This window comes from Rattus norvegicus, chromosome X, assembly GCF_036323735.1.
Source record: "Rattus norvegicus strain BN/NHsdMcwi chromosome X, GRCr8, whole genome shotgun sequence".
Classification (NCBI taxonomy): domain Eukaryota; kingdom Metazoa; phylum Chordata; class Mammalia; order Rodentia; family Muridae; genus Rattus; species Rattus norvegicus.
Window position 1 is genome coordinate 152,971,503 of NC_086039.1, and position 22,682 is coordinate 152,994,184.

General features: G+C 38.4%; 1 protein-coding gene across 4 annotated transcripts in view; it reads left to right on the forward strand.

Annotated features, from left to right (window-relative positions):
- Positions 1-1,076: 1,076 nt before the first annotated feature.
- Aff2 (ALF transcription elongation factor 2) overlaps positions 1,077-22,682 on the forward strand; it is a 504,502-nt gene continuing 482,896 nt past the window's right edge. For 2 of the 4 annotated variants that reach the window (XM_017602424.2, XM_006229538.3), the window contains exon 1: positions 1,246-1,603. In XM_017602424.2, coding sequence (XP_017457913.1) covers positions 1,557-1,603 — 47 coding nt within the window. In that variant the 5' untranslated portion in view covers positions 1,246-1,556. Of the gene's footprint in view, positions 1,604-22,682 lie in introns of all 4 variants that reach the window. The other 2 variants (XM_006229539.4, NM_001427288.1) reach the window with 2 other exon arrangements.

The following is a 22,682-nucleotide window of genomic DNA, read 5'->3' on the forward strand; positions in this document are numbered from 1 at the left end:
GTTCTGTCAATGTTGTCTACCACGCTGCTCACTTCCAGCCCTAGGATTTCAGCATCGTGCCAATACTGCACCTTTCCTGTAAGGGCAGTAGGGAAGCAATTCGGATAACTGGGATTCCAAACTGAGCAGCCTTTGCAATTCCCTATATCCTTTTTCTCTTGAGTAGGTGAGGAAACTTTTCCTTTGAGGAACTCGCTGAAGTAATGTATTCATCCTTTCCTGGACTAGAAGGACAAGCTGAAAGGAGGAGAGGGGTGTGGTTAAGCCCTCCACGTGCAGAGAGACCATTCTCAAGCCAGAAGAGAGAGAAGCAGCTGGTGCGTGGGATAGTGGGCATACACCCAGCGGTTTTCCTGTTTCTCAGAGAAGGAAAATGCAGGAGGTTTTTGCCCAAAGCACAAGGTTGGAAGAAACTAGCGCTGTAATCACTTATCCCGAGCACCACTCAAAGGGCTGCCCTTTATCCCTCCCATTGCAGCTTGCTAGATCCAGGGCCCAGAGCTTGCGGACCTACTGAGCGACCAGTGTTCCCTCAGCCTAAGAGGATATTGCAGCGTGAACTTGAGCTGGGATGCGCAGCACCGCAGAAACGGTGAAGGTGACCGCCCTGCCCTCCCTGAACACATATGCCCCGTGATGCAGCCCTGAGGGATGCTGGGGACGCAAAAGTTTGATCCAGTGGTCTGAAAAGAATGTCTGAGCAGTGACTGCAGGCAACAACAGCAGGGTGCTAGCCCGTTCTTGCAGCAGTTTGTGCACTCTTTCCTTTTGGCAAATACTACATCCCAGTGGTAGGTTGGGGTGGGGGTGTCCCATTCTGCCATTCTACATTCTGGTACAGCGATACCACCTTCTGTGTCCCCGTGTCTGTGTCCCAGGACCTCCTCCTGGTCCTGGGCTGGGTCTGACTCTTCAGCTCTGCAACTGCCCCCATCAGCTGATTTTGACAGGGGGTGGGGGGCATCCAAGAGCACAGGCGGGTGGGGCTAGCCCTGCCAGATCCAAGGATGATAACGTGTCTGCTCCATGTCGCGGCTTCGAGCTGTCCAGGCTCCGCCCCCTGTGAGTGTGTAAGTGTGTGATGCTGTCTCGGCCGCCGCCGCCGCCTGTGCAGCCGCCGCCACCGCCGCTGCCGCCCCGGCTGCCGCGCCGCGCCACTGCCAGTGCCTCGCTCGCCCCCGCCTCTGCCGTCGCCACCCGCCCGCAGCCTGCCAGGCGGGCGGCCCAGCCGGCCCCAGCTCCAAGCGGCCGCCACCGCAGCCCGGACGCCCTGGGCACGCGGGCAGCCGCGGAGCGAGTGGACCAGAGCGGGCGGTCAGGCTCTTGCCTGCCCGGTGCCATCGCTTCCGCCGCCGCCGCCGCCACTGCTCCGGAGCGCAGGACCAGGTACCCGGGGCTCCCGCCGCTGCCGCTAATGCGGCCCCAGCACTTTTAACCGGGCAGGAGGGCCAGAGAGCCGCGCCGCCGACCGCAGCCAGAGAGCCGCGCAGCTCAGAGCCGCGCCGACAGGCAGCGAGCAGGGACAGACGGCCGCCAGCCGCCGCCGCCCCGCCGCTATGGATCTATTCGACTTTTTCAGGGATTGGGACTTGGAGCAGCAGTGGTAGGTATTAAAATTTGCCTTCTCTTTTGATGAGTCGGATCCCCGGTCTGGTCTGGGCTTTTCGCCTTTGTTAAGAGGAGCCTGGGCTGTTGTGGGGGGCGCCCCGGACACTCTCCCACTTGCTCCCAGACACCTCTAGCTTTGGCTTCAGTGACTCCTTGGTCTGGTGCTGGGATGGGGGAGGTGCGGGAAAAGGGACAGGGAAAGATGCCGGCAAAAGCATCCCCTTGCACTCCAAGTCTAAAGAGTTGCAGCTGGCCCATAGGAGCTCCAGTGCCACCCATCCGCACAACAACCTCCTGGGGTCTTTTCTCACCAGCGGTTTTTTGGGTAGGATCCAGTCCTAAATGCTTTAACTTTCCAGTTACCAGTGCCTGCAGCCAGTGGCGGGAGAAAAAGCGACAGCCAGGTACCCAGAGGCCACCCTCAGTTTGCTTAGCGGCCACCGCCCACGCTGTTGCCACCTCAATCCCCACCCAGAAAGGCATGGGTCCAAAACCTTCCCTAATGTCTATCCAGCCTAAGTTCCCCTTCTCAGAGCAGCGTCTTCAGGGGCCACTGCACTAGGGACCTCCAGCCCGGTTGCCTTTAGCGCTTGGCTTTCAAGTGGAAGGGTGTTTGAAGTTGGCCCCCAAAGTCTACAGCTCCGAAGTCAATGAACATTTAATTAGCCTCTGAACCCCCATTGGCTTCCCAGTGGGAGGCAGCCTTAGGTTTGTGTATTGGACACACAGCTAGAATCCCAAGGTTTAGCCTGCTTTAAACAAAATACCCTAAAGTTGCGGAGAGATCCTGAAACATGGTGCAAAGGTGACTGAGGTGGGGGTGGGGGAGCAGAAAGTTCTTCCTCTCTGTGTTGATGTACAGACGCTCATGCCTACTGCTCCTCGGATCTAATAACTTTAGAAAAACTTCACCCTTTACTACAAACATTATCGTTCTTTATAAGTCACAGTATTTTAATATAGCAGTCCCCCTACCCATGCCCAAGTATTTAGACGAGGCAGGCAGGCACAGCAGCAGAGACTTGATGTAGCACTCTTGCCCTTTAAATGTAGTGAGAAGAATCTGTAGTGCCCACCAACAGTTTGAAATCTTTTGCAATGTTCAGGCTACTAGCTGCTGGCCATGAATGCTGTGCCTTTTTTTTTTTTTTTTTTTTTTTGCAGGAATTTCCATTGTCAATGTCGTTTTAGGCAATTTCCTTCTTTAAAAGGGGGTCAGATGCTTGGCCAATAGCTTCTTTATGCCACTCATGACTGCTTGGTTGCAAACCCAAGACACCTTATATTTTGTTTTATAGAAATTCTAAATAAATCATCCAATATATCAGTATTTATCTATAGATATTTTTATAACTATGTGAGATTTTATTAGCTGTGAGGAAAACATGTTATAATGAATCTGTTCATACTAATTTTTAAAAAAATTCCTGAAATTACTGCTCAACTTAATGCTAAATTTCTAAATACAACATTTATTCTGCTATAGTAATTTACTTTCCTGACAACAGATAACCACAGCATTATTATCTGCATGCAATTTGTCTAAAATGTTTTAAGGAACACGGCTGATTTAATAGACATTGTTATAATTGATTTAAAAGCTTACCTGAAAATGTAAGCATATACTGGGAATTAAGGTTTTTGAACATAGTCACATATATTACTGTTTTAATTCTACTTCATTATTATACATGTGTAGTTGAATATTTAAAGGGGATGTAAACCTTTTTGCTTAATTTCTGTTTTTCAGGAACATGTGTGCCTGTTTCCCTTTAGAAATTCCTATTCTTAAGAAAAATACAAAACCATTTTCCTCCTGATCTGTAACTATGTCACATCCATTTTAGAGCATGCTGACCGATTTGGTAGATGTGACAGAAAATACTGATGGAATGGTACAATATATCTACATAAAAAAAGAAAATCCTGCCATCCCTTTCTGTATACATGATCTACACAGTTTTCCTTCTTATTGCGTGGTTGCGAAGGGCAAGTTTCTTATGAATCTGGGTCTATTATTTTTAATATTTGTAATGTGGTTGTGCTTCTGTGTTTTAAGTACCTCCACAGAGAAAAGAAACACAGATCCGACTGTTGTGCATAAACTGAAAAGCCTGACATCATTCTAATGATAATCTATATAACCTTCAAAACATACATGTTTGTTATATGTTTACTTCCATTTCATGAACATAACTAGAGGGTTAAAGGTCTGATATGCACTGCCTCGTGTATATAGAAGGACAGATGAGGGGGAAAGGCATAAAAGTTAAAGAGCTCATTTGCATTTGACTTATTCACTTGTGGAACAGCAAGCTTGAAACTATTTCTATGTTAACTCTACCTAGATATCTATCAATAAATTCAACAGGAGAGCTGAGAAAGTAAAATAATAATAAACCGCAAATCAACTTTCTAGGCTTAATGAAGAATGGCTGCAAATATACAGGTATATGCATTATTTTCAAACATTGGCTATAGTACATTTTAAAAAACTGAGTGCACATTGATAAACATATTAGGAAATGTATGCAGTCCAAGGACGGGTTAGGAATGCTGCTGCATGGTGCAGGTATGTGCAGTGTCTGGGAATGCTCATATGCCTAACAGAATGTATCAATGGCTTTTACAAACTGCAATGGTAGCTTAATGGGTCATGCTCTGGACTCCATTAAAGGGCAAAAGCTCAAGTTCTTTAGGATCCTTGGATGCATGAGCAGTGTTCACCTGAGTTGGAATTTAATATGAACCATTCTGTGAAAGGAAAGGAAGGCACAGATGTTTGTCTGCCTAATACATCATTTTATCTTTTTAAAAGAAGGAAAAAATATGGAGGGAGAGGGAGGAAAGCACAACAGTTCACAATTTTTAAATCATTCCATAGATTCGTCCTTGTTAAACAAGTAAACAAATTCTTGAGGTGTCTGAAGATCATGTGGATAGATTTGGCTGTCTTTATTAGCAATGGCAAAGTCATTAATATAAATGTAAAAGCTTACAAATTGTACAGGTTTTCTTTCACGTAAGCACCTACCTCCATAGCATTAAAGTGCCTATTTGTAGTATGCCAAATTTCTTTTTGTTAGGCAATTACCTTTTTATTAAAAAATAAAGTGTGTGTGTGTGTGTGTGTGTGTGTTCAGTGGGTAAAATCATTGATAATTTTTAAGAATAGAAATGTAAAATCTCTCGTGATTGCAAACCCCAAATATTAAAACGTACTTTTGTTAAGAAATTGTGATAGTGGCCTGATTCTCGTGGCAAAGGACTAACCACACCAGTTGTTTGTAGATTTTATATGATGTCTCACAAGTAGCCTAATTAGAGGCAAGCTTGCAAACGGGCAGTTATACAGGAAGAGACTTAAACTCACTAAACTGTTATATAAATAGAAAGTTCAAAGGTCTATGTGAGGCTGTCAAGGCTGAGAAGGGGCCATGTGCCAGCCAGGCTTCTTCTATTTGGAGGAAGGCAACCCCCAGGGCCTGCTCCAACAGCTAACACTTTCCCAAGTTTTCTGGACCTCATGGGGGCTGGAGGAGGGGACCTGCTTTCCAGACAAAAGTGAACTGTTCCAGCTCCAGCCAGGCATGGCTTGTACCACAGCAGCCCATCTGCCTCCACCCACTCCTGTGTTCCACACAGGTCTTCTGGGGCTTCCTTAGCTACATTCTACCAGAGAAGTAGAACAGGACTGGTTGTGGATGGGAAAGTGTGGGAAATAGAGGGAGTACAACTTTTCTCATGCTTGGGGCTACTAGAACAACACTGGAAGGGGGAGGAGTCTCATTTTCTTTAAGGCCTGTGGGTTGTCAGAACCTCTGTTCTCTGCTGTCAGCCATTGATCTTTTCCCCTTTATACTCTTTGGTACATTAAAAATAAACTCTCTATATTTCATGTTTTTGCCTAGTGTGATATGTATTCTTCAGTATGCTTGAGTATGTGCTCAGTAAACCATTTTGTATATAATGTTTTAAAGAAAGGTATGGAAAGGAGATATTGAAAATGGTATTACTTGCTCTTGATAAGATCTCCCCTACAATCTCCAGATATCCCTGCAGAGAATTAAGGCTGTCTGAGCTAATCTTAAAAATTACAGCTATTGGACAAGAAAGAAAATTATCTCATGTTAGAAATCAGTTTAATGATACATGAATTGTTTTGTTTATGGTTCAGTCAAGCATTTAACAACTTTAAAATACACAAATCAAGATAGAAAATGACTGCCTCAAAATGTGTCAGTTATAGGCATTCATGACTCCCCAAACATTTAAATATTTTATAGATGGATAAAGATTATATTGTATTAAAACATGTTAATTACTGTTGGATATAATGTGTTGAATCTTTATTTTTATCTCCATTATTCTTAGATGTGACTATTTCTTGTGTGCAATATTTACACATGTTTAATATAATTTAAAAATTCTAAAATTCCAATGAAATGATCATCTGTAGAATAATCTTGATGCTGTTTGCCTAAGAAATTGTAACTCTAGGTCATACTTCAAAGGGTCAATCGCCATATACTAGATTAACTTCTCATGTAGACAAAACAACTCAGTGATTACATTTTTCTCTCTTAATTTTGTCTTTCTGTGGTGCCTATGAGATAAAGGAAGCGTAACATAAAAAAGAACGTATTGACTGGTAAATGCAAAAAGAATGTGTGATGAAGATTAACGAAATCAAGAATTGAAGTTGAAGAAAGTATCTTGAGGGCATGCACATGTGCCTGTGTTTCAGCTGCAGTAGAACTCAGGCTAATCAGCCCTATTGTAGTTTGAGTATTCATTCATTTGGGGGAGCTCTATACTTCATACATTCAGTACTCTACCTCACTTAATCTTCCCAGCAATTTCTGTAGCACAATGGCCTAAGATGATAGTTATTTTCAGAGATGTCGGCTATTTAGTAATGCAGGTCAGGTTTCATCCTAGATGGAGTGGACATCAAGGACATTTTAACACAGTATTTCCAACAAGTTCATTGCTATTCCATAGACACATCCTTTTATCATTATGAGTTGGAAACTGACAGAGTTGTTCCCATTTTTCTGATGAGCAAACTTGATTCTAGACATGGCGAGTGTACACTTTACTCGAGTACACACAGCCTGGTGGATATGATCATAATTCCATATCTATGAAATATATATCAGATGCCCCTCCACAAAACATTATTGACTGTTAACTTATTGTGTGTTTTGAGGATAAGTAGTTCTCACTAAATCAAATGGATTGAATTGTGTAGATTATACTTACATAAGAAAAATAAATTTGTGCAATTACCAGCTATAGAACACTGATTTTTTTCTTTTAGTTAAAAAAGAACAATTTATGTATTGATACAATCTCTTGAAATGTTTTTCTCTTTTCTTAGCATACATTAGTTGTAGAAAATAATGGATTTTATTTTGACAATTTTATCTGTGTATATAATATTTTTACCATAATCAATCTTTTCATTTCTAGTTACTTTCATAAATGCATTTTCTTAGACATTTATGAATATTAACAGATACATGTATACATCAACACATTTTTTAGAAGTATGGAATACATAAATTATAGTTGTGATAGCATACAGGTACACCGTATATACATATGTAACAGTGAAAACTGAAGTTTAAAAGTTGAAATCATTGAGCATTGACCACATATTTTGAATGGTCAAATTTCTTAAATTTGGTATTGATTATAAAGATGACCACAATACACTTCTCACGTTTATTTGCAGCCCCCAAGTGGGGGTAGGAAGTTCATAATACTTCTTGTCAAAGCTTTGTAATCTGTCACATCTGTTCTTTGTTTTGATCCTACCAGTAACCTTGAGACTTTGTAAGAACTGGTATAATTAACTCCATTTTCAAGGGAAGAAAATTGAAGTTCAGAGGGGTTAAGTGACTTCCTGAAGTTTGCACAGTAAATGAGTGGTTAAATGAAATGTGCTCATTGTATTTTTCACTGCCTCACAACTGTTACATTAAGGAATTTATGTTTAAAATCATCGCTTCCTAAGTGATGGCATATCACTCCTTTGCATCATCTAGCACTGTCCCTTCCCATCCGAGGTATTGAAAAACTGTCTATTGATTTACATCAGAGCTATACCTGGCTCAAAGACTGATCCATGCAAATGTGCGTCTTTCAAAAGCACTTGTTTAATAAGTCCATGAGATAATACTAGCTTCTACTTGCATCGTAGTGTTTTAATTAATTCTTACTCCTGTCAAGTCTGTTAGCAGTCTGATCTCTTTAGAAGAAAATAATGAGACAAAGTAATAGTTACACAAAAACTTCATAGGAAAGACAAAAATAGAAGCCATGCTATAGGTGCAATTTAAAACACAATTTCTATGAAATATAAAATATGTTTAGCATTTAAAAACATGAAGGAATAACTTTTAAAGCATGAAGTTACAGGAGTCAGTGTTATTGTCTCTCAGTCTGTATGGAGAAAGTTAAAGAAGAATGTGTGACAAAAATCTGAAGAAGGGATGAGTGATTGGAGGGTTGGGAATCCTTCAGCTTTCCTTGAGTTTCACCCTTTATGACTTGTATTTCATCATGCGAAAGCTGTTTTTCTACTTAACTGTTGCAGATCTACACCATAAATTATCATGACTGTTAAACAAAGGTCCAACACTGGCTCCATATTATTTTAAACGTTTATGTTGTACTTTAATGAAATTTTATATGCTTGTTCAAAGTAAGGCACACCGCACTGTGGAGAAGGTGATGCTCTGAATTGTTGGATTTGTTTAAAGTAAATCTTTTCAATAACTTTAGCTACTAACACCTACCAACTTACTGAGTTGAGAAAAATTATCCATTAGCCTAAATAAAATTGTGTGGTTTAAGCAGACTTGACAATAGTACTATAGACAGAGCCTGATTTTGATTATAAATTGCTTAGGTTATGGGATTTTTAAAAATACACTTATCACTATGTTTTGTTTGAAAACGAATATAAACTAGTGCTTTACTGCAGTCTTTGATTCTGCTTTTCAGTAGGCAAGTGATGGTATATAAGCCATACTTTGGGGAATATGCTAAAGCAATTGGCTTTGTTTTCATTCCAGGCTCCAAATCACTCATCTGTTCATTCTTCAGTATTCCTTTCTGGACCAAAAATCACGTCTATGCAATGAAGAATGGTTTGTTTTGTTAGATTTCCAAAGAATATTTCTCAGCATCATTTATCCTTCTCCATGAAAAGCTGATCTCAGGAGCAGATAATGTTTCTTTTGGTGACCTTATTATATCTCTTCTTGGAGTTAGAAAATTTCTTTTGGTAGGCAGCATATCTCTTTGAAATAGAGTCAAAATGTTTTCTTTCTAATGTAAACAATAAGAAAACAGAAACAAAGTACTATCTGTCTCGTAGCAGGGATGAAATTGTAGTTTGGGTTTTTGAAACATAGGAAGAGTTTGCTAGGAGTTCGACATCTCATTCATCTTTGCATTTCTGGTTTGATCAAACTGGCCACTCAGATGGAGCATGTTATGAGGTCAGTTTAACCTGCAGACTGCAGCAACATGTACAGGATGACCTAACTATCTGTTGAACGACGTAAAAAGTGTAATCACATGGGCTTTATTTCCCTCTCCAGCATGTCAGTCAACTAATTTTTTGAACAAATTAATTTTCCAAAGGGACTGATTGTTTTCATGCCAGGTCGGCACAGCCACAGTAACTAAATTAGATTCAGCATGATGGATGTCTCTGATGAAGTGCCATGGAGAGGTCTCATCAATTAGCGATTATTTATTTGCTGGCAAAATGCTTGGCTCTGGTGCATAGACATTAATCAATCCCTAGAACCGACTGTTTAAAGGCTATGGGGCTCCTTAGAATCCTCTTGGCTTGTATCGACCTAGTACAGACGAGGAGACTGAGGCCCAGCACAGTAAATTGACTTTCCTAGTCAGTCAGCTTGTATCAGTTTTAGTAGCAAATTAAGAGAACAGAAATGGCCTCTATGGCCTTACGGATCTAACACTGGAATAGAGATTTAAATGTGGAGAAACAGTGTGGCACAGGTTTGTAAGTCAACGAGAAATTTCCAAAGACCTACTGTAGGTGAAGCAATCTTCGTCCGGCCCATGAAATGCTTTAAGTGCTTTTATTTATATATAGGAAGAATTGAAGTGGCTATCAAGGCTTGTTGGTGCATGACTATAATCCTGAGGCAGGGGATTGCCAGGGCTAGCATTACGACCCTGTTTCAAAATTAACCAAACAATCAAACAAAAATAGAAAGGTGCAAACTGTGTTATTTAAAAGGCCTAGAGCATCCAGTTTGCAACAGGAAATGATTGCCTGTAGACATGGGCTTACCTCCTCTGGCTCATATTTGTCTCCCAGTTGCCAGTGCTTTGTTTTGCTGTGCAGTTGCATCCACTCCTTAGTAACACCAAGTACCATTGCTGAGAGATGGCCACGAAACTCATAAAAATGCTTTTGACTGCCCAAGCTGTGGAAACATAGGTGCACTTATTCTAAGAAATACCAAATGAAAATTTGATTTTCTGAAACAATTAAAATGAATGTTTGTAGATGGGCAACTAACGAGCCAAATAACTGTTTTCAATAGATGTGTATACCATAGCATTTTAGATAGTCTCAGATATAGAGCTTCCCTTCACTTTTCTCCTTTTTAAAGAAAAATGATGTGATCTTTTATTTAGAAGGTATGTAGCAGGATTTCGCTCTCTGCATTTCTTTATTTTCCCTAAATTGTAAGCTAGTATACCATCTGATTGCTATTTCCATATGTGTTTATGATTAACTGATTAAACATCAAATAATTCTTTAGTTATTTCATTCTTCACATTTCAGCTGTTTATCTATGGAGCAACCAGAGAGGAGCATCCCCCAGGCTACTGTCCCTTTCCAACTCAGATACCCTTGCCTAATCTTAAATTCCCCTTTTCTGTGTTCTGAATACACTTTTGTCTTGGTTGCAGTACACTGTCTCACTTTCTTGATGTCTTTATTCACCTGGGTTCTTGTGTGTGTCACTTGCCTCTTCTTTCTACATTTCTAATGCTTCCCCTAGAGTAATAATTACTTCTTGGTTCAAAGTAGAGCATCATATATTTATTAAATTCAGTCAGTCGTTGAGATAGTTATTCAAAATTGTAAATCTGGGTGGGATAATAATACTGCTACCACTAATATTAATACTGAGAGTAAAAGTGAAAGTATTAATTTACTGTGTGCTAGGCTCTGATATGTGTTGTATTTTATACAGTACCAATGAGATCTAGTGAATTGCCCCAGGTGAAACTGAGGTAGTATTTTGTAGATATGGACTTAATATAGAATATAGTGAATCTTTAACTACTCTGCTAACCCACAATGATTCCCTTCTGCTTTTTGTGGGACTTTGCAGTGGTCTGGTGATGAGGGTTTTGCTGATCATTTTTGAAGGTTTTATGAATTAACTTTTGGTTTAAATTCATAATCAAATATGAGGCATAAGTAATGAGGTATCTACTCCAAGAAGACTCATGATTCTGTGCCTCTTTGTTATATGCAGCAAATTTGGGGCTTTCCAGAGTTTGCACTGATCTGTTAACTTGAACATAATTCAGACATCAGAACTGAGATCAATTAGGTTAGAGATTTGAGTGCTTCAGTGGAGAAACCCTGTGTTTCTCCAGCACATCAAACAGTAACTGATCCACAGAAGGTGTTTGTTTATATTTTGTTGTATATATAAATGGATTATTGTACAACAACTTGCTTCATACTTTATGTGGTTGAATTTGTGAAGATGTAACTCAGAGGTGTAAAACTTAGTTTTAACAGAACACAAAAGTTGACAGTTTATAGGTAGGTATTGGAAATAGAGAGATATGTTGTCTCATTTTCAGTGAGTATTTTTTCCAGAGTTGTTATAAATAAAATGTTTCTTACATGCATCTTATTTGCAAAGATTCTTGAGAATTCTTTGTTGATAAGCAAATGCCGTGTAAAAATATGCTTAGTCTATCAGATTTGTAATTGTACACTTTATATCCACTATTTTCTCCTGATAATGTACAAGTACATCCAGTATCTGATATGGTATTTTATAGATTAGTGTTGAGGATTTTAGATAAGATTCTTTTGGCTAAGGCTTAGTGGAAGAGTTTTTACCTAACATTCTTAGAGCCCTTAGTTTCCTGGCTAAAACTAAAGAAGAGGGCAGGGATTTGGGAGGAGGCACAAGAGGAGTTAGAGATACAGGACTCTTGTATGACATTCTCACAGAAATTGAATTTAAGAATAAGAAAGGTTATACTTTGGAGACCATGTACCACAGTTAAAAGTGTCTTAGCATGTCACAATCACTGAATTAAGGCTTATGTAGTACAAAGGGAGTCAAATATGCCTTGAACTTCTCCTGAGTAGTTTCTCCACACTGAACCAGATGCTGTTTTTATAATTTTCCTTCTTGAGAGGCTAACCTAGGATTTGGGTTTTGCAAACATATATTTTTAGATGGAGCACATCTTCTATTTATGCCTCTGGAGGATTCAGATGACAGTTTCATCTCACGGATGTGCAGAAAAGTTTCCAAGTTCCAAATGTTAAGAATTCTGTAAGATGTTTTCACAGTCAACAACAAGCATAAGAACATACATTCCATTAGGTCATATCATTTGTAGGCATCACCCACTGAACAAACACCTTAACAATAGGTGCTTTTACCCCTGTTTTACTGCCTTAGAAGTTGAAGATGAGAGAGACACAATTCCACAAATTCCTGCAATTGGTAAACTGCAGAAGCCTAATTACAATTCAGGTTTCCTGAAAGTGATGTCTGTGCTCCTACCTACTGCCACCTCCCTTTACAGATGTGTAGTTGATAAATGATATCTCAGTAATAAGGCTATGCTTAGAATCCCCTGACTATTTTTCTCTTCAGAGTCCAAAATTTAAAGTGATAACATGCAGGTCTAGAAGACAGCAAGGCAGAGAAAAGGTTAATGAAACTATCTAGGAAATTTTAGGTGGGTATCTCTAACACCCACCTGGCTAAATTAACTAGATGTTGGAAAATATCCTCGGAAAGTAGTTAGTAAGTATTTAATGGGATTCTAAGTAGAGATCAAGCACTTGCATAAGTTAAAGATCCTGCAGAAAAGTCCAAGAGCCATGACATGCACATAGCAGTCCCTACCACCCAAAAGGGCACAATGTTAATCAGATCTCTTTTGCTACAATTAGACTCTAGTTTTTATTTGTTTGTTTATTTGTCTGTTTTTAGTTATATGACAGTTTAAACATCAATAGTGCAAGTAGATTGAGACTGTAAATTATAAAAACTCCCATTAAGCATGATGAAGACCATTTTTACTGGGTTCTGGTCAACATCTTATCCAGGAGTTACAGTGAAATGCCAATGTATACACTAATGCCATTGAAAAAAATGCACTCATTACACCCTTCTGCCACAAAGCCATTTGTAAACAGTTGCTCTGACTCATATATCTTGAACAAAAAGATAAATGTGATGAACTTACATGGCTTGAAAAGTTAAAATGAACTCTAAATGTAGTTTAGTAGCAAACGATGACAGCCAAGCCAGCCTTGCCTCAGCTGATTAATTTGTAAGGATGTTGGTCAATGATTTTAACCAACAGCTATGCATAGTAGACTCCTAATGGGATCTGTCTGTTAAAATTACATAAAATATGGCATTTGATTTATTTCAGAGTTTCTCAAGGCTCAATTTTAACTCCATACAAATAATACAACAGTCACTCAGGATAAATGACACATTGAGCAAAGTTGTGATTTTGCCTTTTTCTCATAATCTGATTTTTAAAATGATTATACCTATCTTTGCAACATATTCCTATCCCCAGTGCCTATCAATAGAGCACGACGTGTAAGTCTCCTATCTGCTATCTTCCTTGATGACAACAGTCCATTGAGTCCGTTCCCTGCCTCTAGGTTACTAGGATGTAAACAAAACCCTCTAATGTTGACTTCAGAGTTAAGAATCACCATATATACAAATCTATGGCACTGTTCTCTTACTGTATGCTCAATTTTAGTATTTGGTGCATACTATTATAAAATGCAATAAATTAACAGGGCCACAAAGTTTTGCCTAAGTCCAAAACAGCTCACCATGAATACTCAATGCCCCTGACTGCAAACACAATAGTGGCTGCTAAAGACACATGCGTTCCTCTGAGGCTTTTCTTGTCACTCGAAATATGACTGTAATACCAGGACCTGGTCATTTTAATACTCTAATCAGTTATTACCTCCATATTTCATTAGACTCATTACATTAATGGGATAAAGAAAGGTAAGTGTGTCCTTTTTAAAAAACTTTGAATTCTGTCTAACTTGTGTTTACTTACTAAAAATGAAAGGCTATTACGTTAATATTTGGATGGAAATATGTGGGCTTATATTTTAAGATAGAAAAATATGATTCTGAAAAAGTTCATAGAAGTTCACAGACATCACATAACTCTTAAAACATAAGGTAAATGATGAAGCATGGGGTAAGTTTCCTTAAATTGAACATAATCATAAAAATTCAAGGAAAAGCAATATATCCTGCAAAATTTATGAGAGGTTCTTTAGGGGGGAGTTCACAAAGCTTGACAACCCTCAGTACATCTGGCCTGGCACATTCCTGTCTGTAATGAGAACCTTATGGGGCACTGGGCCTTGGTTTTCTTAGGGAGAGCCTATTTCCCAAGGGCATCATAAATGATCCGCAAGTCAGAAACGTCATGGCTTATGGCATTTCTCAGAAAGACTTTAGGTCAGAAGATGGGAAAGGGCTTTGCTAATAAATCTTCATCGAGCTTTGACTAATTCACACCATTATTGCCATTTTTGTTTTGTTGTTGATTATATAGGAATTTGAGGGGGCAATGACTATGCCTACAAGACTTCCCAGAAATAGGTCTTAGGGTCACTGTGATTGTTATTTTTTATCTGAACACATATTCTTAACAGTGATGACAACCAGACACCACAGAAGTGTAAACACCAAAAACAAAAAAAAAAAAATGAACAGCCAGAGAACAAAACTGAAGTGCCAAAGCAAGTGTTCCTTTTTCCTCTTGTGTTTCATCTATCTTCTTTTCTCTACCTTCTGGGAATATTTGTGATTGACCTCACTTGCGAGTTTGAGTCTTCTATTATAAACTGTGGTATGGGAATGGGTGATATATCATAAAGTATATCTTTGAAAATGAATACTTTTACACATTTTTCGCACCCATATATATTTTTTCTATAATTTTCTTCTCAAAAATAAATCTTTCTAGCAGTGAATGTGCATTTCAGTGCTAAGGGTAGGAAGTGGAGAAACTGCAAGTTGAATTGATTGATTGATTGATTGATTGTGTGTGTGTGTGTGTGTTTTATCCTTTAATGTGTTGCTCCTCCTGCCTCCTTTGTGAACAAAGTTCTCAGTGGATTTCAAATGGCCTTGAAGACAAGCCTTGCTGTGCCTTTTAAGTATACAACCCGCCCTTTTCCCTCACCTACTCACTTCTTTCACTATCTCATAAATTCCTGACATTTCTTTTCATAAACATCATTGTGTTCATTGTCTCACTTGTGTCCTTAGGTATTTCAAAAAAGGGATTTGGTGAAGCTAGCCTGACATCGGCATCTTTGTTCTGGTTCATCCTTCTCCTTTTAATAATCTTTTATATTTCTGATATACTTGCAGAGTTTTTATGCCTTTGGTTGGATGCTGACAGCAGATATCTGAAAGAGGAAAAATATCATCATTGCTTTGTAGTCATTTAACATTTTTTTTGCTAAACTCTGTTCATTTTATGAAGAAAATCTTTAAAACGTTGTAGTGATTGGAACAGCTTATGCTGAATAATTGAGGGGATTGGACAAAATTAACATTATTTTAAAAGAAAATAAGCAATTTTTACCTTTCATATGCTGATTCTGAAGGGGTAATGAACAAATCGCTCTGTTTCCTCACTGGGGGAAAGGAGGGGGGATGACATTCAGGAGACAGAAGTCTTTAATATCTTGCAAATTGCTTCACTGTATTCTAAGGTTCAGGTAAAAAAATCATGACTCATATTGATTTATGACCCATCAGTTAAAAATAAAAACAAGGAGGAATTTTGAATTCAAACAGTTGAATTGCTAAATTTGAAAGCACTGGATATTTTAGCTGCATTCCTGTGGCAAATTAAGATACACTTGTCTATATTTCCAGTGTAACAATACAACTAAACTTTCATAGACAACTGATCACCAAGCATTTTTAGCTACAGTGCTGATATTCTATACTCCTCCATCATAATATAACAAGAGAATTGGGACTTTCTGCTAGCCCTGTTTTCCATAATGATAATTTCCCATTTAAAAACTGAAATGTTAAAACCATAAAAGTCATAAAAGTAAGAAAAGATCTATGATCAGTTGCCCTGAAACTGTCTGGCTCAATTTCCATGCAGAGCACATGGCATCAGTGTTTCTGGAGCCTTGTTCTAATAACAGTGAGAATTGTAGAGCTTTCAAACTGTAAAGGTCATTAAGGAGGTTCAGAGTCGGGCCAGATCCTTTTGCAGTCTCCCTACCAGCAGTTAGGCATTCAGCTTTTACTTCTCAAGGCAGCTGATTTCTTTCCATTTGGGCAGTTCTGAAAGACATTCAGTTTGGGGTGTGGGATGTGTGTGTCTTACAGCTTCAATCTCTTTATTGCAGCTGTACTCTGGAGGCAATACAGAATAATCTAAGCTCTTCAGTTCAACTTGGTTCACCAAGCTTTGGGGGCAAGTACCCCTTCTGCATTCCTTGCCCAGGAAAAGCACTGGATGGGGGTGGGGCGGGGTGGGGCTGGAGGTATGTGGTTAGAAGGTGGTTACACTCTCTTTCCTTAAATGCTTTTGTTCTTTCCATTAGATAAGCATCAAGTGCTCAGCTAAACTTGGGACAAGAATCAGGTTTCTACCATTTTCTCTGAGGGAAGCATCTCTCCTCCATTCCCTCTAATCATAACAGGAAAAATCAGTAGCCTAATGTCAAATCCTGATGCCTCCTGGGAAAGTGTGTGTGTGTGTGTGTGTGTGTGTGTGTGTGTGTGTGTGTGTGTGTGTGTGTGTTGTGTGACTTGAGAGAAAATAGTGGCTCCCATATTGAGGGGTTGCTACATACCAGATACTAATCTATAAAGTCTCTGCATTCAGACCCTGTTAAATGCTTCAGTGAGAGTATACATGTTTACTATTGCTTTTCTGATGTTGATGTCCAGAAAGATTGACTGATTTGCTTAAAATCACAAAGGTAGATAATAGACAACATAGTGTCTAAGCACTCAAAACCTTGTATTTTTATGTGGTTTCCCAGAGATACATTTTGAGATAACTGCTTGTTAGTTATATCTTTAGAAATCTACTATTGGAAGCTCATCCATAAGCTGTGCTTCCAAGTGATGAGTATCCATTCATCTTGCAAGGTAGAGATTAGGTTTCAAGTCCCACCACTTTAACACTACAGCCTCAAGAACTGACACTCTTTTAATAATATATGTATGGTAAAGGATAATCTGCACTTAGGATGAGTGAAATTCAGGTATAATATCTCCTGAGAATGAAAAGAAGGTGTAATATCTCCTGAGAAAGAAAAGAATGATCATTCCCTCATTGATTTATTCATTACCCATATTGTGCATAGTTATCAAGGGCCAGCTACAAGTTATATCATAGTAAGTCTTGTGTGAATGCCCCCTGGCAACTAAATCCTTTAAAAAAGCAACAAAAGTTTGTTAGATGTCCTATATTTCTTTAAATTACCCAAAGTCATGCATAAGGATCCTTCTGGTTACAATTTATGGCACTTTAAAGTGAAAAAAGAAACAGGTATCTTGTGGGGCTTGAGAGATGCCTCAGAGGTTCACAGAGAACCAGAGTTGGAATCTGTCACCCACACTGGGGAACTCACAGTCACTCCATAACTTGAGCTCCAAGGGATTCAGCACCATCTTCTGGCTTCCACACATGTGTGCACACAAAAACATTCATTTGCACATCAATAAAAATCATAAAAATAAAGAGAGATATCTCAGTCTTCCTAGCTCCCTTAAGAACCACTACTTTGGTAAACTCATAGTTGAAATTTATGTGACTGGTCAGTTTATGAGAGAGTATTGTTTGGAACCACAGTAAACCATTTCCAAAGATTCTATTCCAAAAGGGCTGGAGTCATCAATCATATGTTGAAACTCGTTGCACATGGCATCTGGCTTTCTTTTGTGTCTGCCAGGAGTCAAGGCTGATCCAATGTTGCCTTGAATGGTTTTGTCAGTATCTAGTGCTCGCTTTTTAAAAACTTGTTGCATAAGAGTGTTCTGAAGTCAAAACCTAGCCCTTATGACATTGTCAATTACTGTAATCTTTCAGTCATTACTCAACAAGCCATGTCTTCTGCTTTGTTATCAATAAGTTATTAGAAACCTATGAATTCAACTTTACAATACTGATTTTTTTTGCCAAGGGGGCCGAGTTCTTCTAGCGATCTACTTTATTGGTAAGTGTAGATGACAGATGATGGCATTTGTGATGAGAATTTTATTGTATTTAATTGGACCATGGTCTGTTATATTTGCAATATATCCTTGCCATGGTGCTTGTCCTCTGTGGCAGAAACAGTACATAACCATATGTCATTTGTTAAATCAATATTCTCTTTGCTCTGCCAAAAGCACTGACCTTTAATGGAGAAAGGAAGTTCTGCCTGTAGATTTTTGGTACCTTTCTGTTTGAATGGAGGTTACCTAGTGTTTAATGTGGCGGTGCACATACATCTTTTGTTGAAGGCTAGATGACCCTATGAGGAACACTGTTGAGAAGATGCCAACATTAGATAAAGATGGACCCAGATGCCTTTGAGATTATTTCATTCACTGAATTCTTATAATGCTTTTTAGCATCTCATAATTCTAGTGTTTGAACTGATCAGGAAATAATTCACAAGTCATATTAAGTTTAGTTTAAATTTTAAAGGTAGATGACTTACAATATTTTGCCCAGCGGGGGAGTTTATAGTAGAAAATAAGAAAAAGATTATTGTAGTCTATAATATAGCAAACAATGAAATTAATAGTACAAATCCAAATTAGTTTATTTGCAAGTTTTTAAAACTTAGAGTTGTGCTTCTGTATGTAGCCTTCTCTGACATTTTGTCTCTTTCGTGAGCTTAGTAAACAGACCCTATTAATCACTATCACCCTCTTGTTGCACTTCAACAGCATCTTATGTAAATTGTGGACATGCAGCTATTTGCCTCTTGCAACCCAGCTTACTGTCACTGCCCTGCCACTGTGCATGGGACCTTCCTCTATCTGATCACTTCTTAGACTGACATGCTTCTTAGAGGAATGTTATTCTTAGAAGACACTTAGGAATTCAGATGGTTTTATTCTTATAATGGACAATATATGTTGACCTCCCTTGTATCTACCTACTTTTGTATACTTGTACAATAAAACTTAAGAATCTTATTCTTCTTTATTATAACACCTTGGAAAAAATATTACAGTCTTTGAAAACACTAGTGAAATAATTTGCAATTTTTCTGATTCAGTTTCATTTTTAATAAATGTCTTCCAGTCATGTAGACATAAGAGTTACACAAAGGAGAGGAAATGAGACAAAATGAGAGAGCTTACAAACTCAGAGAATTTGAACTCTATTTTGGACCTGTGTATTAGGATATATATATATTTATGTATACATATATATATATATATGCATTTAGTATCAATTTAAGATTTTAAAATGGCCATTTGGAGACCCAATAAAACAATTTATTAGTACTGATGTTTACAAGTATGTGCTTACATAAATATGTTATATACACATCTTCCTACATATACACACATGTATACACATGTACCATGCATATGTACATCTGCTAGTTTTTATGTTCTAAGCTGTGTGTAATGACCTCTTAAGATACATGAACATAATAGCCCCTCCCAACTTTCTTCTTTATAATATATACAAATATACTTTTTTTCTAGTAACCATTTTACCTGATCGAAGATTGTTTTGTCGAAGAATTTATGCCATTATTTTATTTTAACTATTACTTTTTACAGTAAAATAATCAATGCCAGCTGCCCTAAGCACTTGTGCACTTACAGGGGAAAATCATATAACATAAGCTTACATTTTAGAAGCATTAAAGAATGGACCTTTAATTATCTAATATTTTAAAAACCTATAAAATGTGTTACTGTCCATGATGGACACACCCAACTGCACTGTGGGCATGCTATAGTTTAGACTTTTCAAACGCTTTTTTGTTTAGCAAAACCCCAAATGCATGTTGCCTGAAGCCTTTCTTTCCCCTCTTTAATTTTGAGACCCGTGTGCATGTGGAGGGAAATGTAATCCATATGTTTCTGATTCATTTACACTGAAATCATCAAATGTCGTTTCGTAGAGCCATTTGATGTTCTAGAAGTAGGGATTTTTTTTTTAAATCGGCTTTTAAAAACTTCCCTCACTACCCCCACTCTACTGCCCATCAGAAAGTCTGATTTTACTGAGGCTGAACAAACAAAACTATCTAACAAAATTGAGTCTTTTTAAAAATTGCTTAAGCAGAGTATGCTAGAGGGTCCAGGTGGTAGGAAGCAGGCGCCTACATTTCTGTACTGGCCTGACTATGCTTAGCAGGTCGTATTCTCTTGGCTCTGCTTAGTACTGGCCCAGCTGTCTCTGCTTTGGATGCAATCAAATATATTTTCAAATAAACTTGATAGAAGAAGGAATTTTATCCCATTGACCAAACTTTCAGGGAACTTGTCTTTTTTAGACAGACCATTCTCCTACTTTGTCATCTGTAAGAAGAAAAAAAAAGTCTTAGAGAATCTCATTCTTCAGCATGTCTTCTATTTTAGTCATTAAATCTCCATTAAAACATTAATCACTTCACCTACACTTGCTATTCTCCCTATTTAATAAGGAATCTGATATACAGTAATCAAGAGCACTCTTGAACAAGCGCTTTTATTATGGCTAGTGGCTCTGGCCTGTTTCCTAAAGTAATTTGCTTATAGGTACAATTACAAAGGCCTCTGACAACCCTAGATACTGGCCCTGTGAAGAGGTCTTTATGTGGAAGTCAAACAGACTAGCACAGCATAAAGAAGACTAAGTTGAGGGGGGCCATTTCTCAGTGCATGGCCTACTACGGACTGAAAGTGCAGTTAGAATGAAACCGCCCATAACATTTTCTCTTCTTAGGAGTTTGGCTTAAGGAAAACAGTCCAGAGTTCCATTCATAAGTGTTGATAAATCACAAGAAACCTTCTGAAAAGAATCTAAAGTGGGAGGGGTTCTTTTTGCCATTTTTGTATGTTTGTATGATAATGGAAAGGCTAAAATACAAACTCAATACAACTTCCTGCAAGTACTAGAATTAAAGATATATTCAAGAATAAGTCAAGATAGTTTTACAACCTGAAAAAATTGCCATTTTTTTTTTACAAAAAAGATTTGCTTTTAAAAAGTAAAAAGTTTTATATACCATTGTTTGTGTTAGTAAGATATAGAACCATGGTCTTATAATATTTAGAACAAATTATAAGCAAATTACAATGTATAGATTATATACATATATATGAGTTTCTCCGTGGATTTCCATGTTAGTCCATTACCCACATTGGGTTTGCCTTGATGTAAGTGACCATATATAGTTTCTTTCATTTGAGGCCACATGGGCTTACAATGAATATTTCAGATTAGATTGCGTTTAATTATAATTACATTTTTTATATGTTAGGTGTTGGAATTCAAAGTAGGAAAAGGAAGAATATAGACAAGCAAGTTCTATCTGGGAGTCTTGACTGCATTTGAGAGGTATGGTACTTCTGAAATGGGTCAGCTATTCACATTGATGATGTGCAGAGTTCATGCCATTACCAGGTTAGGATGACAAATGGAGAAAGGGTTCTGAAACCTCTGCTAGAGTGTCAAAATTTGTGATCGTATTGCTAAAGAGCAAAAGCCTTTGCCTCCTCTCTGATGGCTGCACAAGGACGTACAGCTGGCTGCACTGTACTTCAGTATGTTCCAGTTTGCCTTTGGGTTCATACAAACTCCATGGCATGCTTCTCAAAGTATGCCCTGAAAAACTTTTGATGCAAAATAGTCAAATCATGCCTGATGTATGCTGGCGACCTGTCCCAGTGACAAACATTGGTTGCCCCTACTTCACTACTTCTCCAAGGATTGCAGGTGCATGCTGCTATATTTAATTGTGTGGGCTGTCACAGAAGCACTTGAGAGCTTTGGGGAATGCATTTGTGTGAGGCAGATTGATCAGCTTTTGCCTTCTGTCCATCTGATGATAAAGGCAATTTCACATGACTTAAATTCTCTTTGCCCTATTTATTAAGAGGAGCGAGGGGATTTCTTGTTTCTGCAAAGCAGGGGTGGGAAACGGCTGGGAAGCAGAGGTTTCAACCCTGCTAATGTTGTGACCCTTAAATATAGTTTCTCATGCTGTCATGACCCTGCCAACCATAAAATTACTTCGCTGCTATTTTATAACTTTATCTTTAATACTCCTATGAACCGAAATGTAAATATCTGATATCCAGAACATTTGATATGCAACCCCCAAAGGAGTCACAATTCACATGTTGAGAAGCACTACTTTGGAATATAACTTCATTTCTTTCCTGCTTTGGGAACATATTGTAGAAACCTTTTCAGTTTCCTTGTTGCTATTTTTACCATTTTCATTCAGTGTCAGTGATACTTTAAATGAATCTCAGGTATTTTCCAAAATTGTGGCTGTATACTTTCTGACGTATTAACAATGTATATTGTATACACACACACACACACACACACACACACACACACACACACACACACACATATATATATATATATATATCACATGGCATGGTGTTCTTTGGATTTGTAACACTGACATTATAAACCATCCACATCCACATATACCCTATTCATGTAATTAAACCAATTGTTAAAGAATCTTGGAAATGTGTGGGGATAAAGGATTAATTAACTCAGAAGCATGTAAACTCTAAAAA